Raw genomic sequence first — 27305 nt, forward strand, 5'->3', positions numbered from 1 at the left:
GGCGATGCACGTGATGATACAATCACACATAGGTTTGTACCAAATACAAACCTATGGACGACTGTAGTACTTGTTGCTTTAAATGTAGTTCTCAAATCTTCAAGCGCTCGCTAAAATCCCACCTCTTCAGGCAAGCTTATAAAATTCCTCAACCAGCATCTTAACCTCCCTACGTTACCCTATTACAACCCTTTACACAATTCACACAAGACAACAACCCTCTGAGCAACATTGCTATGGAACTGATCATATAGCCCAATAAGCACTTTTACCTTTGCAAGCTGGCTGCACCAATATGTAACACTTAACCTCTTGTATAATACTCCCATTACCCCATAGATTGTAAGCTTACGAGCAGGGCCCTCTTACCTCTCTGTCTGAATTACCCAGTATTGTTTTATTACTGTGTTTGTTCCCAATTACAAAGTGCTGCTAAATTTGCTGGCGCTACATAAATAAATGTTGAAGATTTTATACCTACTCTGAACCTAATTCTTTTGCTAAACTACGGCTGCGATCGCTGACCCACACATAACTGCTGCTCTGTCTGCCTGATGCTGTTGTGCCTCACTGATCATTTGACACCAACCTGGAGTATTTGAACCAGATGTGCCCATAGCCTTCCCTATCCTGAGAGAATGAAATACGCTCACTGGTTTGCAGACAAAATACCTGATGGCCCAGAGGCTTATCTCATTTGAAAAAATTGCGGTTCTAAGTGGAGCAGCACTAGGGTATATCCATAACAAGAAGTCTTCTGATGACACAGATGTTACATTATTGGATCCAAGGACTTTACCAAAATATGACCCACCTTTATACACTCACAATGCTCTTCAAGAGGCTACTCATTTTATGACTGTTGATGGTGTAACCTGGGCTAGCTTAGCTTTAAAGGATATGAAAGCAGGTGTGAAGGTTCTTCCTAAGCAATACATAGATTTCAGATCTAGAGCTCACCAATTGATATGCAGATGCTATTATCAAAATTGACAAGTCTACAGACCCATGTTTCTGTGCAACTTTCCTATGTCACAATGTGCTGTATTTGATAACATATCATAGTTGTAACTTCCACAAATACTGTGCTACCACATAAGGCCCATTACAATGTATTACAAAAGGCAGGAAAAGCTGCATCCCCGGTGACACTGGTCAGATTAGGGAACCAAGCAACACATTTTGGCTGTTGTCATTTTGAAGCCAGAAACCACATGGCTCCATGTCCTTATTCATAGGCACAGCTAATGATAGACAGATTATACAAATTACATCTAATCCTGGAACAAACAAGTAAAACAAATACAGTAAATATACATGAATTTACAAATTGAATACCCAACTTCATTCCACCCTGTAACATATACACCCAACTTAGAAATCCAATATATTCCCAGCAAAGTAGCATCAAATATGGTCACATCCTTTAGGGGGGGGGGGCTATGAAAAATGTTGTAATTTTATGAGCAACTATGTGTGCTAAGTGATATTGTGCAAAGTATTGTGCAACTACAGTGTGAACTTGTGAAGGGTAAAGGTTTGGTCAGAATTCTGGAGACAGCTGTGTTCTAACCAAGTCTTTATTAGTTCACGTGCAGAAACACAGCAACAACAGGTCACAGCAAAGATGGTCTTACAATATTAGCAGCACTTAGCCTGACAAGCAGCAGTACACACCACTAATGAGGCAGCTGGGCTTTATAAAGGGAGGGCATAGGCCCACCCAGTGTGAGGAAAGGACAGAACCATCACATCCATCTTTTGGAAGTTAACCCCTTCCTCACTTGTGGCAGAACCTTTACCACACCATGTTTGAACAATGTGACACTATTCTATCTCTAAGCACTTGCGTACTGCAACCAACAACCAAGTGCAAATGCACTGTCACAAATAAATGCCATGTGTTGAACTACAGTTAATAAAAGCGGTCAATGTAAATCATGTGTCTTATTAATAGAGTCACAGGAAACAGCTGACCCCATTTACACAGTAAGTATACCTTAACCGGCTTAACACCCTCCTCTATCCTTTTTACACCTCAATAAAAGAGTCCATTTCTCTGAGACTTTTCTTGGTTGGGGTATTATATCTCTATATGCGTTATGTTTGGCGACACTCTCTTTCCTCATTCAAGGAACCAGGGATTAGTTTTCTTTCCAGAAATCCTGTCCCTATGTTCAGGATCTTATTCATGGATTTCCTCCGTACGAACTTTACTGTACTGCATCTTAGATTTTTATTAAAACTAAAGCACCTGGTAAATTTGAATGGGTATAAGGGATAAACATTCTAAGAACCAAGATTCTGAAATACATGTTCCTTGTCCTTTCAGCAGTTACACAGGAAATTCCATCTGAAACCTGAACCCTGGGTTCTGAGTCAGGTGTTCAAAGGCAGCACCGCTAACCACTGAGCCACTGTGCTACCAACATTCTGAGCACTGTCCTTCTTGCGTAGCTATGTATTATTGCACACAGATCTATAATTACGCATACAGAAGTGCATCCCTGTGTACAGATGATTATCTTTTTGAACACATGTACCACATAACAGTTTAGTTACACTATCCTTTTTGTGTCTGTTTATTTTGTGTAACTAGGTGTATAATTTGGGCTGTTTATTGTCCGATTATCCCTTGTGAACCTTGCTGAGTTTTCACCACTGAACCCGGATGCTTGGCCTGACCACTACTTTTCTGTTTTCTGTAGTTTTTACCCCGCTGCCCATTTGATTTGATCCCAGTTTGCTTGCCCATATTCTTGAGTAACTGTAATACTGCAGGAAATAAAAAGGTTATCCGTCAATACTCAAGTGCTTATCAAACGGAGAAATGAGTGGTAACATTACTGAGATATTAGCTTGGCTACCAGTTTGGTTCTAATGATAGCTGGTATAGGTTTTAAACAGCAGTGGTGTCCTTTATAATTTCCCATTCCCAGCAGTCACCTCTCCAGTCAACAGATGAATGATCTTGTTGGTGAGTTCTAGGATCTTCTGGTCATTGTTTTTCTCATGTATCAGTGAGTGAGGTGGAGGTTCCATGATGGGGCTATGGGTCCTTCCCAATTCTGCTGACACACGGGGATGGCTGTTGGGTGTGACATGTTCTCTAGATGTCTTCTTCACAACTGTATAGTCCTGTGTATTGAGACAGAAACGTATACATATCACTATTCAGAAATAGTCAAATAATTATCATTCATGTGACTGCTCCATGCGATTAACCCCTAATGAAATAATCATATCACTAAATTGGACTACTGTGTAAACATTATTTCCTACAAATGATTCACAATTAAATAATGTATAAAACGTCTTCTATTATATTTACAGACATACAGTTAATGTTGCTGTGACACTCCCAGAATCCCTCACCTCTCCATTCAGCAGGTAGATGATCTCCAGGGTGATATTTAATATCATCTCAGTCATGTGACTTTTGTCTTTGTCCATCCTCGATGAGTCCACTAAATGATTAATAAAGGACATGTTCCTCTTCAGGTTAATTTCAGTTTCTTGTTAAGCAGTCACAGGAAAACCTTAAAAAAAAAAAAAACCTTAAATCAATAAAAAAACATATAAAAATAATAGCAGAGAAACAAAACACAAATGTAAATATAATTTAAGCAAATAAATTACAAATATTTTATTCATACAAAAACACAAATACTGTGCCCCACATAAGTGATACAATTATGAAATCTATATAATATGAGTTATAGCAAGTCTGTCTCATAGAAATACAGTTTTTTATAGCTGGAATTTCAAGTGTCAGGGTGCCAACCCGCTGGATGACTCCTCCCTCCATTACCCGAGAAAGGGTAAAATTACATTTAAAGTTTCTATAACTTTGTTTTATATCCATTCAAAGGAAAACAAAGCCTCAAAAAAGTTACTATAGTGAGAGGGCTGAAGCAAACAAATCAATTTGTCTACACACCTAGAAGGTGACTGAATGGGACGATGAAACAGAAGGTGTAGGAATGAATGGGACAATGATACAGAAGGTGTAGGAATGAATGGGACAATGATACAGAAGGTGTAGGAATGAATGGGACAATGATACAGAAGGTGTAGGAATGAATGGGACAATGATACAGAAGGTGTAGGAATGAATGGGACAATGATACAGAAGGTGTAGGAATGAATGGGACAATGATACAGAAGGTGTAGGAATGAGTGGGACAATGATACAGAAGGTGTAGGAATGAGTGGGACGATGATACAGAAGGTGTAGGAATGAGTGGGACGATGATACAGAAGATGTAGGAATGAATGGGACGATGATACAGAAGGTGTAGGAATGAGTGGGACGATGATACAGAAGGTGTAGGAATGAGTGGGACAATGATACAGAAGGTGTAGGAATGAATGGGACAATGATACAGAAGGTGTAGGAATGAATGGGACAATGATACAGAAGGTGTAGGAATGAATGGGACGATGATACAGAAGGTGTAGGAATGAATGGGACGATGATACAGAAGGTGTAGGGATGAATGGGACGAGGTTACAGAAGGTGTAGGAATGAATGGGACGATGATACAGAAGGTGTAGGGATGAATGGGACGAGGTTACAGAAGGTGTAGGAATGAATGGGACGATGATACAGAAGGTGTAGGGATGAATGGGACGAGGTTACAGAAGGTGTAGGAATGAATGGGACGAGGTTACAGAAGGTGTAGGTATGAATGGGCCGATGATACAGTAGGTGTAGGAATGAATGGGACGAGGATACAGAAGGTGTAGGAATGAAGGGGACAATGACACAGAATGGGTAGGGATGAATGGGTTGATAATGTGAAATGTATAGAAATTAATGGTATGATAATATAGAAGGTTTGGGAATCAATGAGATAGTATAGAAGGTATAGCAATGGATTATGATAATATCATCCCCTTCATTCCTACCCCTTTAATATTATTATTATTATTATTATTATAATAATTATCCTTTATTTATAAAGTGCTGACATATTACGTAGTATGTGATTCATAATACAGACAGTGAAGATGATTCTTCCCTAATGAGCTTACACTCTAAGAGGTATGGGTAACAATTGATGCATAAGTTAGTGCAATAAAAATGAGAGTTATTGGTGGGGAGAGTGTGCGGCTACTGTAAGGCAGAAGCATTGTCTACCACCAATATTAAAGCAGCCACTGTAGAAATCTTAAAACAGTTCGCTACTGGCAACCATGACTGTCCTTCATAATTTATCTTAACTGAACCTCTTTCTACTTCTGGAGAAGGTGTTTGCTGAAAGGGCACACTTGTGGTTGTCGAGAAGCTAGGGATAACTTTGTGCAAGAGAATACTGTTTTGGCATCATGCTTGCTGCTGGATACAAGGCCAGGACACTTGTTCCCCATGTTCACAGAAGTTGTGGCGCAGCTACAGCTACTAAGGAGGCTGCAGGGATTCCAGGGGCGGAACTGGGTTGGTATTCCAGAAGATCTTCAAAACAACCCTGTCCTTCTCTGTATTAACCTGCAATTTCTCATTGCCTTCACCAATATTTTGTTATATTTGAGAGATGGTTATGTGGGAGAAAAGGCACAGAGTGGATCTAAAGTGCAGACATCTCTAATATCCCTTTCACACTGAGGCATGGACCCAGGAATAATCCAGGTAGTGTGTCGGTGTGAATGGGTGAACCCTGGTCATGCGATTATTCCTGTGTTGGAGTTAAAAATGCTGAGTTATGAAAGGTGTTCCCAGATTATTCTACCCGGGTTATGTTAAAAGCAGCTCATGGGTCTCTGTAATGTCATCTATATGAGCCTCTGCTGTCCCCTTCTAATGACTCAACTGATGACACAGGTCCAGTGTCCATTCACTGATAAACATGTGTAACTTAGACTTCTGCATTTTATTTACAAATACAACATAGTTTTACTTCTTTTTGTTGGCTGATGGCAGAGATTTGGGGGATTTTAATGCATTTCTTCTACATAACTCCCTTTCGAGCACCCGCCGTTACTAAATTGATTGAGCAACTTCTAGTTTGCGTACAACTCCAGAATGGTGTCAGAAAGTAAGTCTATTCTATAACTAATACAATAGGCTCAGTCTATACAGTTATGGGAAACTGTAAAGATTGAGCCTATCACATTAGACTGAACATGCTCATTCATTTCAAAGTGATTAGCAACCCTGTGGAAATAACATTGAAATGAATGGGCCCATTCATGTCACTGCTTGTACATGCATAAACGCTTTGTGTTTTTCATCTTATGTGTCTGAAACCGGTGAAAACATTTTTGGTGATTTCCAATTCACCTGCTCTATATCTACCACTGAAAACTGGATGATGTCTGGCAATTTATTTTCAATGGTTTGGATAACTGGTGGCTTATTGGTCGATTTGCCATAACTAGGAAATTGACCTGCATATCATTAAATAATAGCAACTTTTATCACAGTTCCTACAAAGATACTTCAGTAGATGATCTCATGAATCTGATTAGGTGGTACGGGTACACGGTTGGCTTTAGCTTATGGCAGAGTAGACCTGTGTGTAAGTGTTGCAGAGTCCAAGAGACGGCTCTTTTCCTGCATGGTACACAAATCAGTTTTTTATTTTCACTTTTATTGAAAATACAAATTAAACGGTCGGGATAAACTAACCAACTATGTGGTTTTTCCTTTGGAGAGAAAATTACTGGGTGAGAGGAGATTTACTTGAACGGTTGTGTGCCCTGATTGTTACCTGTGGATCAGTTTTCATCAATGTCCAGTAGTATATTTATTCAGTAGTACAAGCAGAAACGCCACAACCCTATTGTGAGCCTGGGAAAGTTTAGAAGCAACATGAGATTCCCTAGACGGCTATACTAAGTAATCAAATTATAAAGTCAACTGAATGTTCAACAATGTATACAAAATACACATATATGACAAACACAATGTCAAGTTCTAAATCATGTTTACTTATCACATAGAAGGTGAAGCAATAAATTGGATGATAATCCAGAAGGTGTAGGAATTAATGAGATGATAAAATAGAAAGTGGAGGAATCATCAACATTTATTTATATAGCACCAGCAAATTCCGTAGCGCTTTACAATTGGGAGCAAACACAGTAAAAAAAAAAATACTGGGTAATACAGACAGACAGAGGTAAGAATGCCCTGCTTGCAAGTTCACAATCTATAGGACAATGGAATGAATGAGATAATATAGGAAGTGTAGGAATGAATGGGATGATAATATAGGAGGTGTGGGAATGAATGGGATGATAATATAGGAGGTGTGGGAATATATGGGGTGATAATATAGGAGGTGTGAGAATGAAGATGATAATATAGGAGGTGTAGAATGAAGATGATAATATAAGATGTGTAGGAATATATGGGGTGATAATATAGGAGGTGTAGGAATGAAGATGATAATATAAGATGTGTAGGAATATATGGGGTGATAATATAGGAGGTGTGGGGATGAATGAAATGATAATATAGGAGCTGTGGGAATATATGGGGTGATAATATAGGAGGTGTGGGAATGAAGATGATAATATAAGATGTGTAGGAATATATGGGGTGATAATATAGGTGTAGGAATGACTGAGATGACAATATAGGAGGTACATTAATGGGGGAATGACATGAGCTATGTGTAGAATATAAAGTGGGGTGTGATAAGGGGAATAGAGACACAGGACACAGAGAACTACAGGATACTCTGTACAAGGTGGATTAATGAGAATAAGGATACAGCCAGTGCCCACAAACCCTTCTCATCTCTCTGAATATTCATTATTAGTCCTTAATATTAATTAGCACAACACACCAGCACTCACCTGTAATACTTTCTTCCTTCACACACATCAATCAGCTGTCACTGGCAGTCTCTATCACTTCCGGTGTCACTGGGAAGTGCCCCCTGATGCTCAGTATTCAGTCCTCCCCCTTCTGTTGCTATATGTGGAATGCCAGGGGAACATACACTGCCCACCACTGGAGAAGCACTTGTCTTTAGTGTAAGAGCGTGTCGGCCATTTTCTTGTAGCCCGCAGCGGCCACAGAAATGACCTGAATATGAACAGATTCTCTCACCCCAGTTCTCACCCCCAACCCTTTGTCTCAATTGGAGAATTAAAATGGTAAATGTAGCACAGGACTGCAGCTATATTTTTCCTTGTCACCTGTTTATAAGCCCAACGATAAGACGTCGGCTGTAATATCCAGCAGCGCCCGTGGACAGGGCAGGAGAACGGCGGACATTTTCTTGTGGTCATTCAATCTTGTTTTGTCTTGCAAACAGGCTTAATATGATACATGACTACGTTTCCCAGAAACATCTGCTTTGTCTGTATGACTTCAATTAACATAAACCTCCACTGTATCATCTCCCTATGCCCAGCTGTTATAGGGTACATTTAGAGGCAGTGTAACCTGGATGAGGTAATTATTGTGATTTTTATTACTGCTATTATTATTTAGTAACTAGTTTACTATTATGTACCTGCATTTTAATGGGTTTTATAGAGGTTTGTAGATGTTGATACACACAGAACCCCATAATGATCTGTGTTATTAGCATGGTGTCCTGTTGCTCTGCTAGGTGACCTATTGTGAATATGGGCAGGAATATGTGTTTTATTTGCAGCAGGCTCTAAAACCCTACTGAGAAATAACCTCAGATGTTGCTGGTTGCAGATAGGATAGCCACAGTTCCCTGGGTACCAATGATGACATTTGGAAGTCTGTTTGCATGTAATATATATGGGAACCAGTTACTTTTTAAAGGATAATTCCACTTTTAAGCAAATGCCTTCCATTAAATATACTGGGCACATAAATTCACATTTGCTAATAAAGATTGAGTACTGTGATGGACAACAGACAGCCCACGGGCCTCATGTCCCCGAGTCTTCACCTTGACTATGAGTTCCTTCCTGCTTTATAACTCGTCTGTCCTTTTCTCTGCTTTATGCCTCATTGAGGGAGATCTGAAATGCGTTTTGGGGGAATTGGGGTGCCAAAGGGTATTTGGGGTGACTGCGGGGTTTGAGTGACATGTGATGTGTTTTTTGTTGATTACATGTACTGAACTTTAGAGGGCTGCACGTGGGGCTCATGAACGGTATCATCTTGCCTATCGCCAGTTTAGAAAATCCAGTGATGCATGGCTTCCTGCTGAGTTCTATCATTTAGCTTACACACTGTTATGCAGCCACAACACTTCTGACCTGCCCCTTCCACATCATCATCATCTTCATCATTTATTTATATAGTGCCACTAATTCTGCAGCGCTGTATAGAGAACTTATTCACATCAGTCCCTGCCCCATTGGAGCTTACAGTCTAAATTCCCTAATATAGACACACACATGACTACATCTTGTGCTACCTTCTCTACAGGTTTTAGATCCTAGGAATCAAACGTTAGTTGTTACAGTCATGCTGCAGGCTTTTCAGTTTTTCCTCCTAAAATACTGCTTGGCTAAACCTGCTAGGTGGAGTTGCAGAGCCCATAGTACGTAATACGAGCCCATAATCCTTTGCTGTTAATTCAAATTCTTAACACTTTTCATTCAAGGTTAACGTATGGTTTTGACATAACAGTTTTTTCCACTTCTGCCTTTCTGGATTTGAGGGCTGTGGGACATTTTAACACATATAGCCTGGTATAGAAATGTGGAGTCCTCACTATTTCCTTGACCAAGTCAATAGCTCTTAATACTTGTGATGGGAGCTTCGTTTCAAGGGGTAATATTCCATTTCATACAGCCCTGATTGGTCTTCAAGTGTATATTCTACATTTACAGCAAATCTCTTTTATTGTTGGTCCTAAAACCTTCAATCCGCTTAATCCGCTTCATCTAGGCCTACCCTGGCTTCAGAGATATACTCCAGTTCGTGGCTGTAATTCCAGGCAAGTTCCTTCTTTGCATTCTTCCTATTTTACCTCCTGCCTGAGAAGAGTAGTTCCCAATACCTCCTTGTCCTTTAGCATTATTGAAGATGCTTCAAGATCTGTGCCTCCTCAATTCTATCAGTATACAGATGAGTTCAATAAGCTCAAAGCTGAAATTCTCCATTGTCATCATCCATATGACTGTGCTAATGATCTTTTGTCTGGATCCGCTACTACCCAAGGTCAGGTCCGAATATATAAAGGAGAATCTGGAGAGATGTTTTATTTGATATTCATCTTCCCTGTTGGTTCAGGTTCTTTCTTTGTGGGGTAAAAAGGACCACCCATTGAGACCCTTTATCAATGATATCGCCATCAAAAACTGCTATCACCTCAATTTACATTGAGGTCTGTAACTTCTAGATAACATAGGGTGATGAAACAGCCTTCAATACACAGGGTGGGCAATAAAGAGCATCTTTTTATTATTTTCAGGGTCTATAATGCCCCATGAGTTTTTCAAAGTTTTGTTAATTATGTTTTTTGGGACCTCCTGTATCCATTCATCATTGTATGTTTAGATGACATTTTAAAATTCTGTCTTGGTGTGACCTCTCTCAGACTACTTGTCAAAACTGTATTACAACATCTATGAGACAATGACCTCTATCCTAAATTGGAGAAATGTAGGTTATTGTTTTAAGGTATCCTGTGTCTACCTCTGGTCTTCAGTCCAGACAAGGTTTCCACTATCCTGAGTAGGCCTCAGCCCACAGGTCTTAAAGCCACTCAAAAAATGTCATAGTTTTGGTACTTATCGAAAATTCATCAGAAATTATTTTGTTGATTGTTCTAATTAAAAAGGGTGACTGACCCTGACAAATGGTCTCCTGAAAAAGACTCTACTTTCCTCATTCTTTAAAAAAGCTTTTTCTTTTGCTCCAATACTACAACATCTGGATCTTTCTCTCCCATTCTATTTAAGATGTTGCCTTATCAGTTGGAGTTGTGCCCCTGTGCTATAAAGCTGTCAAGAGTCACCTTTGTCTATTCTTCATGCAGAAAATAAGGATTCTGCTGGAGATTGGAAACTCCTGGTTGTGAAATAAGAAACTACAATATCTTCAGCCAGCACTTAAAAACCCTGCCAAGCTTGTCCTGGTTTGACTTCCTCTTGGAATTTCAGTCTGGTCTGAAAAACATGAAGGCCAATGTTCTTTTTTTGATGATTTAATCATGCTGATTGAATCTTTGGAAGAACTCGCCCATATAATTCTTTCTCAGACTCTTGCTTCCATGACAATTTGTTTGTTGAAAATCCCTCCAGGTAAATCTTTATGTAGCAGAGAAACTTTGAATTAAATTACTCTTGTGGGTTCACAGTTCCAAGTTCAGACTTTGGAAACTATAAATTGGACTTACTGGTGTCTAGGTCTCTGGAAGGATGTCACCAAACGAATTACTGCTTGTTCTGTATGTGGACAACAAGGTCCAGCATCCATCCCCACAGAACTTGTGTTACCGCTTCCCATGCCTAACAAACCATGGACTCGTCTCACAATAGATTTTACAACAAGTTACCTGTCTCAAGAGGATGCTCTGTCATCTTGGTTACTGTTCAAGTGCCTGTTAAGGAGCCTTGTGGGGGCAGTGACTAATCTCCTACAACAAATGTGCCATTGACACTCGCACTCCGTGAGTGTCTGGTGTCTGAAAACACGAGTAAGAGTAGCCAATAATGACAGGTTACTGGTAGTTAGAGGGACAGGGTGGCAGAGTAAGACCATCACAGCTTATAACCTGTGGCAACAGTGGGAATAAAAGTCAGGGTGGTAGAGTAAGCCCATCCTCCCGCAACTTTGTTTTTTATTTAAATGATATAGAAATATTGAACTATTGCTTTTACTTATCTGTTTCTATACGGGGTTTATCGAACCTGTGTTCTCCTCTATGTATCCTTTGTTTTCTAGATTTATCTGTGAGATCTCATGAGCGTGAAAGACTCCTATACAATTCGCTGACAGATGGAGAAGGGCAATAGTCGAATGACTGAGAGGATATTGAAGCTCACCCTGGAGATCATCTCTCTGCTGACTGGAGAGGTGAGGGATTCTGGGAGTGTTATAGTGACATTGTTCTTATTTCTATTAATAAAATAAGGACCTGACTGGAGAGGTGAGTGGTTCTGGGAATGTCCTAGTGATATCAGTCTTAACTTTATTAAGAAAACAAGGACCTGGCTAGAACAGACAGCCAGACCAAGCCCAAGAATAATAGAGTACAGTATCGCTGATTATATTCACAAGATAACTCCTTGTAGTACATTGGGCACTCAAACATGTGAGTCCACCAAATATATGTGGGTGAATTTTGAAGAAAAGTGTTGTGTTGGCAAATTCCTGTTCTGGAATGCAATCAGTTTCATGGTGGGACCATGTTTTCCTTTGTTGTAGGGTTTCCTCACCAGTGTTTGGTCATTGAGTTACTATCAGGCATGAAGGGTGAGAGAGAATGTGTCTCCCTCTCTATGTCCATATTGTTTATAAAGCCATGTGACAATGTGGAATTGACAATATATATATTTGCTTAGTGTACATAGCATGTTTCATGGCCCAGTAAAGGGTGTCTCCATCTGTTTATACTGTATCTATAGGGTTACACAGTAGTGAAGAAGCCCAGTGAACGAGTTACACCCTGCACCAGTTCTCATGTCTCTGGAGGACTGAGCAGGACCCAGAGTCCCATCATGGAACCTCCACCTCACTCACTGATACATGAGAGAAACAATGACCAGAGGATTCTAGAACTCACCAACAAGATCATTCAGCTGCTGACTGGAGAGGTGAGCACTGATGGGAAAAGTTAATTAAATAGCAGGCATACAAACTAAATTAGAGCTTGACACAGGCCACCGTGGGAATTCTATCGCAGCACTGACCCATATGAAAGTTGTTTTTTGTCTCATGAATTATATGGGTTGCTAATCTCCCAGTATTCATTGTTTCACTGAGGCACCTTTGTAGCATTTTGCTTGCTTAGCAGAAAATTCTACCCAGTACTGATGAGCCCAATCAAAGACAAAGCAGTCTGTAAATGAGAATTCTGCCCAGCACTGTTCCCTGTCATCATAATCCTCATCAGCTATTTATATAGCGCCACTAATTCCGCAGCGCTGTACAAATAACTCCCTCACATCAGTCCCTGCCTCATTGGAGCTTACAGTCTAAATTCCCTAACATACACATTAACAGACAGAGAGGGACTAGAGTCAATTTGAAAGCAGCCAGTTAACCTACCAGTATGTTTTTGGAATGTGGGAGGAAACCCACGCAAACACGGGGCGAACATACAAACTCCACACAAATAAAGTCATGGTTGGGAATTGAAATCATGACCCCAGTGCTGTGAGGCAGAAGTGCTAACCACTAAGCCACCGTGCTGTCATGCTCTAAAAACTCGGTGGGTACAGCATTAATTCAGAGTTCAGCCAAAATGTGTGTTGTTGAAGCTTAAAATTGAGGGCTGAAAATTAGGAGGAGGTGGCCTTATGTGGTCTTCCAGAACACCACGTTCACATGTTTTACAGTAACACCAGGGGATGTATCTGGGTGATGAATGTATCATTGTGTCAGGTTGTCACTGTCTGTTTCTTCATGCAGGAGTGGAAGTATTTAAAAGGGCACAAGAGTCCGTACAAGGACGTGATGATGGAGACTCACCGGCCCCTCACATCACTGGGTAAGAGGAGGTTTTATCACAGTCCTGTCTGTGTCAATATAGGAGATGTTATCACTGTCATTTCCGGATGTTAGTCACTTTGTGCGCCATATCTCGCATGAAATTGCTCAGCGCATGCTCGCCAATGAACGCAATTACATGCAATGACACTACTGCCTACAACTTGCAGGGAGGAACGGGGGAGGGAAGGGACAGATGAATGCAGGCAATGCACAGTAAGGGTGTGCCAACGCAGATACAGACGATTCAAGCTCTGAGCATCTTGTACAAACGTGCTTTTTATTTGTACCATTTACACCAGCTACAGGGCAGGTGTAAGTGCTGACTACACGTATGCATGCCACTAGATAGCATAGAACGTGTTTGCGAGGACGAGAAGCTATAAACACGGCTGGGATGTACAGTAGGCATTAAGAACATCCGGATTTATGTATTTAATGTAAAAATAAAACATTTTTATTAATGATTATAGTATTATAAGTTGGTAATTTCTTTTATAACTTCTTTTTTTTTTTTTTAAAGTTCTGATGGTACTTCATGTGTGTATCCTGCAGTCCATTCTCTCTATCTATAGACATATCCAGATTTAAATGGAAATGTATCCTGAGATCCGCTTGTATTTGAATACAGACGTACACGTTTTTAAAGTTGCGTTCCAAGATTAATTAGGTTAATCAGGCCCTGAATGACATACCAGTGTGTAAAAGAGAAAACCTTTGTCTAATTCAGCAATAATGTATTCTTGTTAACCCATGTATGTAATTAACTTTACATTCCCTCCTTTTGTGCTGTTTAAGGCACAATATTTAATTAAATGTCTACATTCATGAGTTAATTTATTTCACATTCCTTTAACTCTTTATATAACTCCTTCTGCTGTAGAGCCCGATAAATCATGGCCACATGACTGTTACATAAAGTTACATCTTGTTAGTTGATGTTCTACCCATCGTTTTATAAAGGTTATACGCACATTTAGTTCTGCAACAGCACACACACAAAAACATAATACAGTATATGTTCTAATATCTAATGCTCCAAATCATGCCCTTAGAAATGTGATGTTATAAGGCAGCAGCCTTCATAATATATTCCACATAATCAAAACTTTCTTTGGAAATTTCAGGGGTAAATTACCAAACACAAGTGTTCTGGTTGCAGAGAGCTTAATACTAACATTGAATAAAGTAGTGTTTTGGCCGACTCTCTCCAATATACCAGATAACCGGGGCAGCACAGTGGCCTAGTTGTTAGCACTCCTGCCTCACAGCACTGGGGTCATGAGTTCAATTCCTGACCATGGCCGTATCTGTGTGGAGTTTGTATGTTCTCTCTGTGTTTGTGTGAGTTTCCTCCGGGTGCTCCGGTTTCCTCCCACACTCCAAAAACATACTGGTAGGTTAATTGGCTGCTATCAAAATTGACCCTAGTCTCTCCCTCTCTGTCTGTCTCCCTCTCTGTCTGTCTCCCTCTCTGTCTGTCTCCCTCTCTGTCTGTCTCCCTCTCTGTCTGTCTCCCTCTCTGTCTGTCTCCCTCTCTGTCTGTCTCCCTCTCTGTCTGTCTCCCTCTCTGTCTGTCTCCCTCTCTGTCTGTCTCCCTCTCTGTCTGTCTCCCTCTCTGTCTGTCTCCCTCTCTGTCTGTCTCCCTCTCTGTCTGTCTGTGTGTGAGTGCGTGTCTATATTAGGGAATTTAGACTAAGCACCAATGGGGCAGGGACTGATGTGAGTGAGTTCTCTGTACAGCTCTGCGGAATTAGTGGCGCTATATAAATAAATGATGATGATAATATTTGCTCTGCAGTGGTACGGTATAGACTATGTATAGGATTTAGGTAAGACAAACCTTGTTCTCAGGGTGACATTGACCTATTGACATTTCTGATCCTTTCAGGGAGCTAGATCTGAGTGTTTATGATGACAGGGAGGATGTATCCAAATAACAAAGTCCAGTCTATGGGTAGCAGAGATCTACTTTGTCTCCACGTAAAAATAAATAAGGCTCTTAGTAACTGCCAAATTCAAACATTGTGGGCCTGATTCATATCCAAACATAACTTGCAGGTTAAAAAAACGAGAGCGGAAGGTGAGCGTATTTCCGCCCGTATTCAAGTTGTGCGGATCTCAAGATGCGTTTCGGGGTTTCTTCTGGGTGTAAGTACACACTTTCTAAACGTTAGGTGCCATATGTTAACAGACGGAACAGAGTGCAGGATACACACATACATATTTGTAAAGTCACATAAGAACGCATTTAAACAAAATATATTCGCAAATAAATGAACAGCACATAGTACTATACTATAATCATTATTACAAATAAGTGCTTTAAAAAAGTTGCCTTTTTTTTTTTTTACATAAATTAGGATGTTCTTAATGCGGACATACACAATGCGTTTTTAAAGTCCCTCTTACTTGCTATCTAGTGGCACACGTGTAATTTTTAATACAAATTCTATGCCATGACAGTCATCACTATTCGGTATCATTTATACCCACCCTGTGCCTGGTGTAAATGATATGACTAAAAAATGCATACTGACAAGATACCCGGGACTTGAATCAACAAGTCCTTACTGTACTTTGCCAATGTTCATCCGCCACTTCCCACCCCTGTTCTGCCCTTTAAGTTATAGGGAGTTGTAAATGTCATTTGCGTTCGAACATAATTTGCATGCAGTTGAGGTCATTGGTGTAAGTCCCGTTCTGATGCATCCCAATAGGGGAAATACATGTAAATAATTTGTCATGGGAAGAGTATTTTGAAATTTCTCGGACAGTTAGTGGTTCTGTATTTTAGGGCATGAACGTGAGCCTGTGTTGTGCACCACACTTCTGTAGAAACAGCTATATATACTGCATAGGTTCTATCTTACTCCTGTTAGATTAATGGTGTTTTTGAGAATGGCTAAATCAAGCTCAAATGTGGAGACACGATGGGTACTTATTGTGGGAGTGTCCAGTAGTGCACAGGTTTTATGTTGCTGTGGAAAATTGTTTACATAGAACTGGTGTCACTGCACCACTACATTCAAAGTATCCTGTACGGATTACGTATACTTAGGAGCATATTCAATTAGCTTTCCCATCCGCGAATACTCGTGGCTGCACGGGTCCCGGTACCGCAACATCCAGGATTTCTGTGTGCACCCCATAGGGTTGTGAAGGGGAATCCGCGATGTTGCGGTACCGTTATGTCACTTTACATTACGCAGCCGTGCGTAATCGCGGATGGGACAGCTAATTGAATATGCACCTTAGTGTGAGACCTGTTTTTTATCTGTATTTTGTATTTTTATCTTTTGTATTGGGGTTATGTGTTTTCTGGCCTATTTAGCCCACCTTTAGAATTATTTTCTAAAACATTCAATGCAAAATACTCGATGAAATTTTTTTTTAATTCAGTAATCATATATTCAAGTTCACCCATACATATAATTAACACTTACATCACTATGTGTATAAATATATTGTCACATGGCTGCAGTGTGAAGATGATGGATCTGAGCGGTAGTAGTCATTAGAGCGACTGCCACAAAGCCGACAATACTTACCCCAACGTGGGTTGGCCGAAACTCTCATCCCCGACACAGCGCTAAATCCGACTGTTTAAAAAGCAGATGTTTAACAATTGCGTCGAATGAAGATGCGGGGACACCTAAATTATGTCACTTTCAAGGGCGACAGTAGTATTTCTGGTGTTAAAGGGGTAGTATAAGGAGGCGTCGCCTGTACAATGTAGAAGCATTAGTAAAATACCTTGGACAAGCGGCGCCTCCTTACATTACCCCTTTAACACCGGAAATACTCTACCTATATTCAGATTCATCAGCATTGACAATAATCTATGGCACCCCATCCAACAGTCAATGTTCTACTAGACAGGGTTGTCAGTTATTGCCCCTGATCTGCACTCTGGTTATTGAACTCCGACCTGTAGGTGATAGATTTTCAACAAAGTATACATGGGGCACCAGTGGATATAGTAATTTCAAAATCTCACTATTTGCAGACGATATTCTCCTAGTACTCACACAACCTATAATCTCACTCCCTATTATCTATAATGTAATGCAGAAGTATAGTGAGATTTCTGGATACAAAACTAATTGTACCGAGACTATACTCCGACATGCCCCCCCCCCTTTCCCCCTCAAGAATAGAAATGCTTAATTTCTAGCTCAATATGAAGTGGCAAAAACAAGAACTACCTTCATAACCTCAACTATAGTAGGAACATTTTTCTCCACTCTTATAATTTCATGGCTGGGCAGGATTATAGTTGTAAAAATGAACATTATCCTAAAATGGCTCTAATTTCAAGATTAATCTTTAGAAAACCAAAGCTAAAAGGGGGAAGAGGTTTCCCTGATGCCAAATTATACTAATTGGCTTCCCATTTTACACAAACAACAGCTAGTTTTGCAATGGCCATTACAATTTCTTGACTAGACATTGAAAACAAATATTCCAACTTGTTATCCTTTCATCCATCTGGCCCATTCAAAAGAGACGCAGGCCTCCCTTATCCAGCATGCTACTGCCAATACGGCTCTCATTACACATTTGGGACACTAATGCTCTTATATATGACCTCCAATTTGAGCTTTCCCCATTGCTCCTATCTAGAATAACCCAGGTTTCCTTCTGTCTGATTTATGCAATAGATCTCAGCATGATTTCGCTTTATAATACATATGATAGAACTAAAACATTGCACACCTCTACCTGACATCCAACAGAAATCACCTGAAATTAAATTTACTCAATCAATCAATTAACATTAGAACAAATCTGCCTTAGAGCTCCCATTCGCAAATGTAAGATTTACACATTATATGGCCTATTGTTTGACTCCTATAATCTATCATTAACTCGACATGATAGAGATCTGGGTCCTCCTTCAGGTGAGATACATGGGAAGATATAAGAGAGGACATATCTAAAAGTTCCACTCCACCTTAATCAAAGAAAGATCTTATAAAATACATTGCAGGTGGTACTACATTCCAGAGACTAAATAAGATGTTCCCCACCTCTGATCCGCAATGACGGAGACAATCTCTTTCTGCTGCTCTGCCCAATAACTAAATACACATTCTAAAAAACTGATGCCTTATATACTAGCAACTTCCAAAAACTGAATAAGCATTAATCTTTACTCAATGTGAGATCTTAAGAACCTAATTTGACAGGATATTTCCTCCATGATAGAGAGCAGGTGTTTAGTCAAGTGTGGGCTCCATGGATTTTTTCTAACTCCACCCCTGGTTAATATACTTTTCACTGCTATAACTCCCCCCACTTTGATCCTATACTTTTCACTGAGAAAAAACTCCCTGTGCTCCCCAGACCCTCCAACCGAGCTATTTTCCACAACACCTCCACCCATACTGTTATTTCCTGTAGTATATCCACACCACCTGTTCCTTACATCCCCCCATCCTCCATGTTTACTTAACACATTCATACTCCCTAATTATCTAAATCACTTTGTGTTTTTCAATGTGTGATGTTACATTCCAAGCAGGGTCTTTGCTCCTGCTGTGCATTTTGAAGACATTGCCCCTTTGACACGTGATGCGGAATACCACACGGTATGACATGTGAGAGTAGAGCAGGACATCACCTTCTACAGATGGTTACAGTTGGATGGTTGGCAATTGAACCTGCCCAGCGATAGACTGCACCTCATCCCTCTGCCTATAGCACCTGCAGCCCTTGGAACTACGGACTACAAACTGTCCTGTGCAGAAATATCACTCCCATGAGTCTTTTCTCCTCTTTATTATCCCCGTGTTTGTACAATCTAACCATAATGTGTTTCTCTTTAACAGATCTCACTGAGGATACACAGATATCTGAAGGTTCACACACTCCTGTGTCTTCACCAGATTGTATTAATGAAGAACACAGTATTGTTATAAATATCCAGACTGCAACTTACTCATCAACTGATGAAAACACAATCAACTGTCGTGAACATATAACTGAGAAGCCATCTTCATGTGAAGAAGGAAACCTGACTGACACGGACATTTATACACCCACAGATATTACACATATTAAGGAGGAATCTGTCTCATCTGAAGAAGGAAATCTCACTTACATTGATAAACCCACAGATCATACACAATATGCCTCTACTCCTCTTGGGGACAGATTTGTCTCGTGTGAAGAAGGAAGTCTCACAGACACTGACAGTTATACACAATATACTTTTTTTAATATTAAGGAGGAATCAGTCTCATGTGATGAAGGAAATCTCACAGACACTGACATTTATACACCTGCAGACCATACACAGTATACATCCATTCATATTAAAGAGGAATCAATCTCATTTGAAGAACAAATTCTGACAGATCCTGACATTTATATGCCTACAGAACAGACACAATATACATCTACTTATACTGAGGGGAACAGGAAAATTGATCAGACACATCACTTAGTAGAGAAACCCTTTAAGTGTTCTGACTGCGGGAAGAGTTTTAGATATAACTCATATCTCACTATCCATCAGAGAATTCACACTGGAGAGAAACCATATTCTTGTTCTGGATGTGGTAGGTGTTTTAATAGAACCTCACATCTTGTTAGACATCATAACACTTGCATAGGAGAGAAACCATATTCCTGTTCTGAATGTGGGAAAGGTTTTATTAGTAATTCATATCTTATTGGTCATCAGAAGACTCACACGGGAGAGAAGCCATATTCTTGTTCTGAATGTGGAAAATGCTTTATCACTAACTCAAATCTCATCAGCCACTACAGGATTCACACAGGGGAGAAACCATATTCTTGCTCTGAATGTGGAAAGTGTTTTAGCAGCAGCTCACATCTTGTAAGACATCACAGAATTCACACAGGGGAAAAACCATTTTGCTGCTCTGAATGTGGGAAATGTTTTATCAGTAAGTCGGATCTTGTTATACACCAGAGAATTCACACAGGAGAGAAACCCTATTCTTGCCCTGAATGCAGGAAATGTTTTACTACCAATGCAAATCTTGCAAAACACCAGAAAGTTCATACAAAGAAGGAATTGTATTCTTGTTCTGCATGAGGGAGCTGCACCAAGAACCCACCGTGCTGTTACAGAGTAAATTTACTGAGAAAATGTGCATACTGTAATAATGATGGTTATATATAATTAATACAGTATTTCCACACAACTGGAAAACAATATATACAGACATTTTAACTTAGCAAAGCAGGATTTTCTCAAGTATCTCATGACAAATCAGCCTTATCTTATGCCTTTGTCCAGGCTATGAGCAAAGATTTGGAGTTGTGTCTGCTACATCTGTGCCTTCTATCTGTCATATATTTGCCACTTTCCATTCCCCACAGTGATGTCACACACATGCCATTAGGCCACACCCTGATGCTATTGGAGTGCATTATGACACCTATTTGATTGACATGAAGGTTCTAGGGGGAGAAGAAGAGATTCTGGTGGGAAAAAGAACAAAACATTGGAACTGTACAGAATGATAATTCCTGAAGGCTGAATTATCACCATTAGAGAAACTAGGCAAAGTCCTATAACAAGAATATTTGTATACAGACATCCATTGATAATTACATTAACAAATACAAAGAAAAACATTTTTAAAAATATGAAAGTCCCTTTAAACTAACTGCCATAAAATTACCATAGATTTATCAGAATGCTAGAAACTATTTACATTTTTCAGGAACAAATTCAGCAGTTTATTAGGAATGCTTTCTTTAGAAAGAGTCAAAACATTTACAAATTAGTAAAGGAAAGTATTGGCAGAAATAACTCTGTTTCTATTCCATTAAGAATAAGAAAATAAGTGGTAAATATTAGTAAACCAGGGAGGGCCAAGAGGATAGGAGTTCACATGGGCCAGAGGTTGTAAAATATGTTTCATTAAGGCTCACAGCACTGGGGTCATGAGTTCAATTCCCGACCATGGCCTTATCGGTGTGGAGTTTGTATGTTCTCCCCGTGTTTGCGTGAGTTTCCTCCGGGTGCTCCGGTTTCCTCCCACACTCAAAACACTAGTAGGTTAATTGGCTGCTATCCAAAATTGACCCTAGTCTCTCGGTCTATCTGTGTGTGTATTAGGGAATTTAGACTAAGCTCCAATGGGGCAAGGACTGTTGTGAATAAGTTCTCTGTACAGCGCTGCGGAATCAGTGGCGCTACATAAATAAATGATGATAGTTACAGGAGAAGGGTGAAAGGAGCAACAGGAGGATCGGGAATAAAAATGCAATAGCAGATATATAAATGTTTGGACTAAAATACAGAACTTCTCTTTATTATATGATTAATGCATTACAAAATTAAGCTGAAACCTTCCTCTATGCTACAGGTTCATTTTTCTGAAATTGGAATAGGTCATCAATGGCTGGAAAAACATCTAATATTATTATCAATAATAATGACTTTGTAAATTAAAAACTGTTCAAACTTTCAGAACATACTACAAAGGGGACATGGATAAGCCGCCGTATCAAGAGGACACGACTTCACAGAGCTCTGGGACACGTAATATCTTGCACCATTGGGGACTCCCACTTCCCAAATTTGGACCAAGCATTGAATCCTCATTCTATCAAGGAGGCAAAATATTAGTATGGGGGCGGCCTTGTGTGACCCGCCATCAAGGCTCTGCCTCATAGGCCTCAGCACTAGGTCCACCTCTACCTGGCGCTCAGCACCCTACACTAACTGACCGCTGCAGCACATAACTCCTTAGTGGGACCAGCTGCCAGATCTGCCTCCAGGACTATCTGCACATTACCCTGGTCACCCCGTAACGGGTGCAGCTCTGTGTTGTCCAGATGGTGCTCCAGTCACAGAACAGCAGGATGCCCCCCCACTATCAACTGGATTCTGACAGGAGGAAAAGACAGACAGACAGACAGCTGAAAGTCCTGGTCAGTAGCAGCTGGTCTATCTCCATGACTGCACTGCCCGGTCTCTGATCCTCTGCCTGTCATGCTAGCTCTCATAACCACGCTCGCTCAGGGTTTCCTCAGTCAAGGACCAATAAAGGCAGACTGCAATCAGCTGTTTTTACAATGAAATTATCAATTCACAAAGCATTGGTTACTTATCACACAAATAGACCCAATAAGGAATGTCCTATTAATGCACAATTGAATTTGTGTGTTCTTAATAAAATAAATGTTAAAAAAAAATGGAAGGTAATTGAGAGTCTATTACTGTGCGCAGAAATCAATCCGAAAAAATATATTAAAGTTTTTACATCCTTTTTTCCCTTGTATTACTAGAAGTCTGTTCCATCCTTCCTTGAAGTGACAATGAAGTCTTGCTTTACATACCGCAGGACAGCCAGCTGTAATGGCGCTTGTCTGATATACAGCTGCTCTGCTGAAGACAGTAAATGGGTGGTCCAATACTCCTTTTGTGTGTTGACTGATAACACATGTACTTTGATGCACAGGTCCTTTAGCCATGAAAAAGATCCTAGGTAAAGGTGATCTATATTTTTAAAGCCAGTAGCTAGTGATGATGCCTTTCTTCCTATGTAATGATCTTACACGGCTGCTTATGGTGAGAAACGGGCAGTCCACTCCGTGTAGTGGTGTATTAGAAGTCACCTGTGCTGGGATGCATAACTCTTCAGTTATCGTAAGAGTGCTAAATCATCATCATCAACATTTATTTATATAGTGCCAGCAAATTCCATAGCACTTTACAATTGGGAACAAACATTAATAAGACAATACTGGGTAATACATACAGACAGAGATGTAAGAAAACCCTGCTCGCAAGCTTACAATCTAAATAATGTCCTTTTTTGAAATGTTCAATATATCTAACTCTTACCACAATGTTTTGAATCTGGGCATAGTCCAGACTTCCTCAGGAAATGTGTATATGGATCCATTCAATGTCTGAAACTTTATATAGAGGTCCCTTGTGTTCTAATTAGTATTATTCATTAAGCCTTCACAGCTGTTCATTGGGGTGAGTATTAATTTGTCCATCCTATATTTGCTGTACTTCTTAAGATACATTGGAGTTAGATAAGTTTACATTTCCACTGTATAATAGTGCTTAAAAGAATACATTTTAATCAAGTCATATGCATAAAATCTTTTACATGGACAACAGAGCTCTTTTATACGGTTCTGGACACATAACCTGGCCGGACGTAACACAGCCTCCTGCCCATTTAACCAATCCTGGCTAATTCATGCAGCTAGCACATGAATCAACCTGGAGGGGTTTCACCCCTGTAAAATTGTTGCCTCAGGCAAGGGGGAGTGTACTATCCCCCCGTCCTCAAACTGCCATGGAGAGAGAGGATCACTGATGTATCCTCCTCCTCCTCCCCTGTATATTATAAGAGCAGTGATGTATCCCACTCCCCTGTATATTATAAGAGCAGTGATGTATCCCACTCCCCTGTATATTATAAGAGCAGTGATGTATCCCACTCCCCTATATAAGAGCAGTGATGTATCCCACTCCCCTGTATATTATAAGAGCAGTGATATATCCCACTCCCCTGTATATTATAAGAGCAGTGATGTATCCCACTCCCCTGTATATTATAAGAGCAGTGATGTATCCCACTCCCCTGTATATTATAAGAGCAGTGATTATATCCACTCCCCTGTATATTATAAGAGCAGTGATGTATCCCACTCCCCTGTATATTATAAGAGCAGTGATATATCCCACTCCCCTGTATATTATAAGAGCAGTGATGTATCCCAATCCCCTGTATATTATAAGAGCAGTGATGTATCCCACTCCCCTGTATATTATAAGAGCAGTGATTATATCCACTCCCCTGTATATTATAAGAGCAGTGATGTATCCCACTCCCCTGTATATTATAAGAGCAGTGATGGATCCTCCTCCTCCTCCCCTGTATATTATAAGAGCAGTAATCACTGCTCCACTGTATATTATAAAATAATTAATTTATGCTTCTGAGCTGCAGCCACTGTTATGCCCGGTGATTAGGGTCATCGGATTCGGGGCAGACCTAAAACATTCTCGGTGATCACTTACTTCTGCCTGGATATATTTAGTACAAGCGGAGGTGAGATGGATTTTTGAATTTACGGGTTATAAGACTTAAAACTACAGTTCCCGGAATGCATCACGGCACTCTCTTCCTTTAGTGGTCCGGAGACCAGCAAATAAATACTTATTTCCGGCTTTTGCGTTCCATCCGGTCTCAGGATAATCACCTGCCGGTGATCATCAGCCGCTCTGCCATCAAGTGGTTAATTTGAGAACTGCAACGTGTCACTTTGTGTACCGCAATGCTATCTTGTGGCTATTTTCGATAACTACATGTTTTAATATCTTATTATCAGCACTGCCATCTTGTGGTCAGTTTGAAAACAGCAGTTGGCTGTCATTTATAAACGTTCTGTACTCAGGTGTTGAGAGCTGCAATTGGATCAACCATTAAACTTTCTGCTGGGACTGCAAAGAAAAGTTAACGTACCGTTACTGTAAATCCCCACATTTGTCATCTTGTGGTCAGTCTGATAATTACATGTCATCATCTTCAATTTATTGGATATAATGCATTTTGAATTCTTCTGACAAAAAAAATTATTGTAGATGATTAACAGGAAAATGAATCATCTACAACAAAATCAACATTAAACCCTTGTGGCTAAATTATGATTAATTGAAAACTCCCCTGTGTCTTTCACCTAAGTAGTTCAAGGGGATTACCACCTCTTTCATCCAGTTGTACATGTTCAATTCCACACAGGCACTTTAAAATATAAATAACATATATAATGTTGCAAGGAATAAATCATGACACTGTACAAATTGTATTATCATTGTTAGGACGGTGTCCTGTAGATCCTTTGTGCAGTTCTTCTGTTCCAACATTGTGGACTTTTTCTATGTACAGACTGTTCCTCTGGTATTCAGCTTGATCCAACCTTTTGTTCCAGTTTTCCTGCATCTCTTCCGATTTCTGATCCTGGCTTCTTGCTGTTTGGCTGGACTGTTTCACCATTGCACCTTCCAGCTTTCTACCCTGTACTCCCTCCACTCCATACTATGATTTCAGGTTTACATTTACCTGCAGGATCGGACTGGGCCACTGGGGGTCCAAACTAGCCCCCTGTAGGCCCCGACCCTGATTGCTCCCATCTTCGTTGGTGGGGGGAGCGAGTAACTTTAAAAATAAAATAAAAAATAAATTAAAAATACGACCGGGCGCTCGACTCCTCTCTGCTTCGTTCACACTGAATGTCGGGCGTGATGTCATCATGTTCAGTGAATAGCAGCACAGAGAGGAGTCGGCAAAAAAAGAGAAGACAGAAGAAGAGAAGAAAGAAGCCGATAGAAAAGGTAAGTGCAAGAACAGAAGCAAGGGGGAGTAAAGACAGCATTGCAGCGAATGAAGGGGCAAAGGCATCATGGCAGAGAGTGAGAAGGGGCAAATGCAACATGGCAGAGAGTGAAAAGGGGTCAAAGCAGCATGGCACAGTATGAAGGGGGGCCAAAGCAGCATGGCACAGTATGAAGAGGGGCCAAAGCAGCATGGCAGAATGTGATGGGGCTAAAGCAGTGTGGCACAGGGTGATAAAGGGGCACCAGGAGAAGGGGGGAGCAAAAACAGCATGGAGGGCGCAGTGTGATCATAAGGAGGTACAGCATGGTGATGAAGGGGCACAGTAATGTGTGCATGATGGCACAGCGGGCTTGTGGAAATGTAATGTATGTGGTAGGTGGTGGCTAACTGGGTTGGGTACCATTTTCCGGGCGTGGAAAACCTGACAGTGCTTACCCCGGCAGGAGGAAACCGAAGAGCTGATCGCCGACTGACTGAAATGAGTGACAGCTTCCAAGGTAGACTTTTGTCAATTGCGGCCCCTGAAGAAGCCGGCAGTGGTGGCTGACGTCACATTGAAGAGACTCAATGTGATCCGACTTGTTCGGGTAATAATATAAGGAGGCAACGCGTGTACAAGGTACATGGTATAGTAATGAACCTTGTACAGCTGAAGTGTTTTCACAGCCCTCATAATGACCAAACAGTCCTCAATGAAGACACACTCCACCTCCCGATTCAGCGGTTTTCTGAAGAGCTAAGTCACAGGATGTTCCTGTCCATCAGGCCCTTCTGGCTGAGTACTGCTCCAGGGCTATATTGGGATACATCAGTCTGCACAATAAAGTCCTTACAAAAATTTGGTGCAGCCAGTCCTAGAGCAGTCATCAGGGTCTATTCAAAGAGAGAAATGTTATTTCATGAATGAGTGTCCAGTGACCACCTCAGGAAGTCATTTCTTAATGAAGTCTGTTGGGCGTGGCTTTGGTGCTAAAGTTGGGGACAAGCCATCAGTAGTACCCTCCAGTCCCCATAAATGCTACCATTCATCACTGGGGTCAGATTGCCTCTATCTTATCATGGTCTGGCCTAACTTGTCCTACCCTACACAATACCCTAGGTTTTGCACATCCTGATCTGGCACTTAGTTGCCCTGATTGTTAGACCTGCCCATAAATCTTTCCTTACACCTGCCCTACATACACAACATGGTCTTCCTGACAATATAAAATCAACTCATTCTGAGAACCCTTCCAGAAGTTGGTTGACCAGTTGCTGGAAAGTGTTGAGTGCGTTGTCCACCCCAAATGGCAATCACACAGATTAATTACACACACATTTACATTCACACTTATATTTGTAAATAGTACACA

General features: G+C 40.5%; 2 protein-coding genes across 2 annotated transcripts in view; one reads left to right on the plus strand and one right to left on the minus strand.

The window, feature by feature from the left end:
- LOC142159894 (uncharacterized) overlaps positions 1-8227 on the minus strand; it is a 43088-nt gene extending 34861 nt beyond the window's left edge. The window contains exons 1-3 of the mRNA XM_075214750.1: positions 7807-8227; positions 3376-3539; positions 2947-3138 (exon numbers count right to left, since the gene is read on the minus strand). Of these exons, the coding sequence (XP_075070851.1) occupies positions 2947-3138; positions 3376-3489 (306 nt within the window). The 5' untranslated portion in view covers positions 3490-3539; positions 7807-8227. The remainder of the gene's footprint in view (positions 1-2946; positions 3139-3375; positions 3540-7806) is intronic.
- Positions 7983-21632, plus strand: LOC142159884 (uncharacterized). The gene is made up of 5 exons (XM_075214735.1): positions 7983-8410; positions 11837-11968; positions 12520-12708; positions 13526-13604; positions 19438-21632. The coding sequence occupies exons 2-5, from the start codon at positions 11891-11893 to the stop codon at positions 20670-20672; spliced, it is 1581 nt and encodes a 526-aa protein (XP_075070836.1). The 5' UTR covers positions 7983-8410; positions 11837-11890; the 3' UTR covers positions 20673-21632.
- Positions 21633-27305: the final 5673 nt, after the last annotated feature.

This window comes from Mixophyes fleayi, chromosome 6 (assembly GCF_038048845.1).
Source record: "Mixophyes fleayi isolate aMixFle1 chromosome 6, aMixFle1.hap1, whole genome shotgun sequence".
In the NCBI taxonomy this organism is placed as follows: Eukaryota; Metazoa; Chordata; class Amphibia; order Anura; family Limnodynastidae; genus Mixophyes; species Mixophyes fleayi.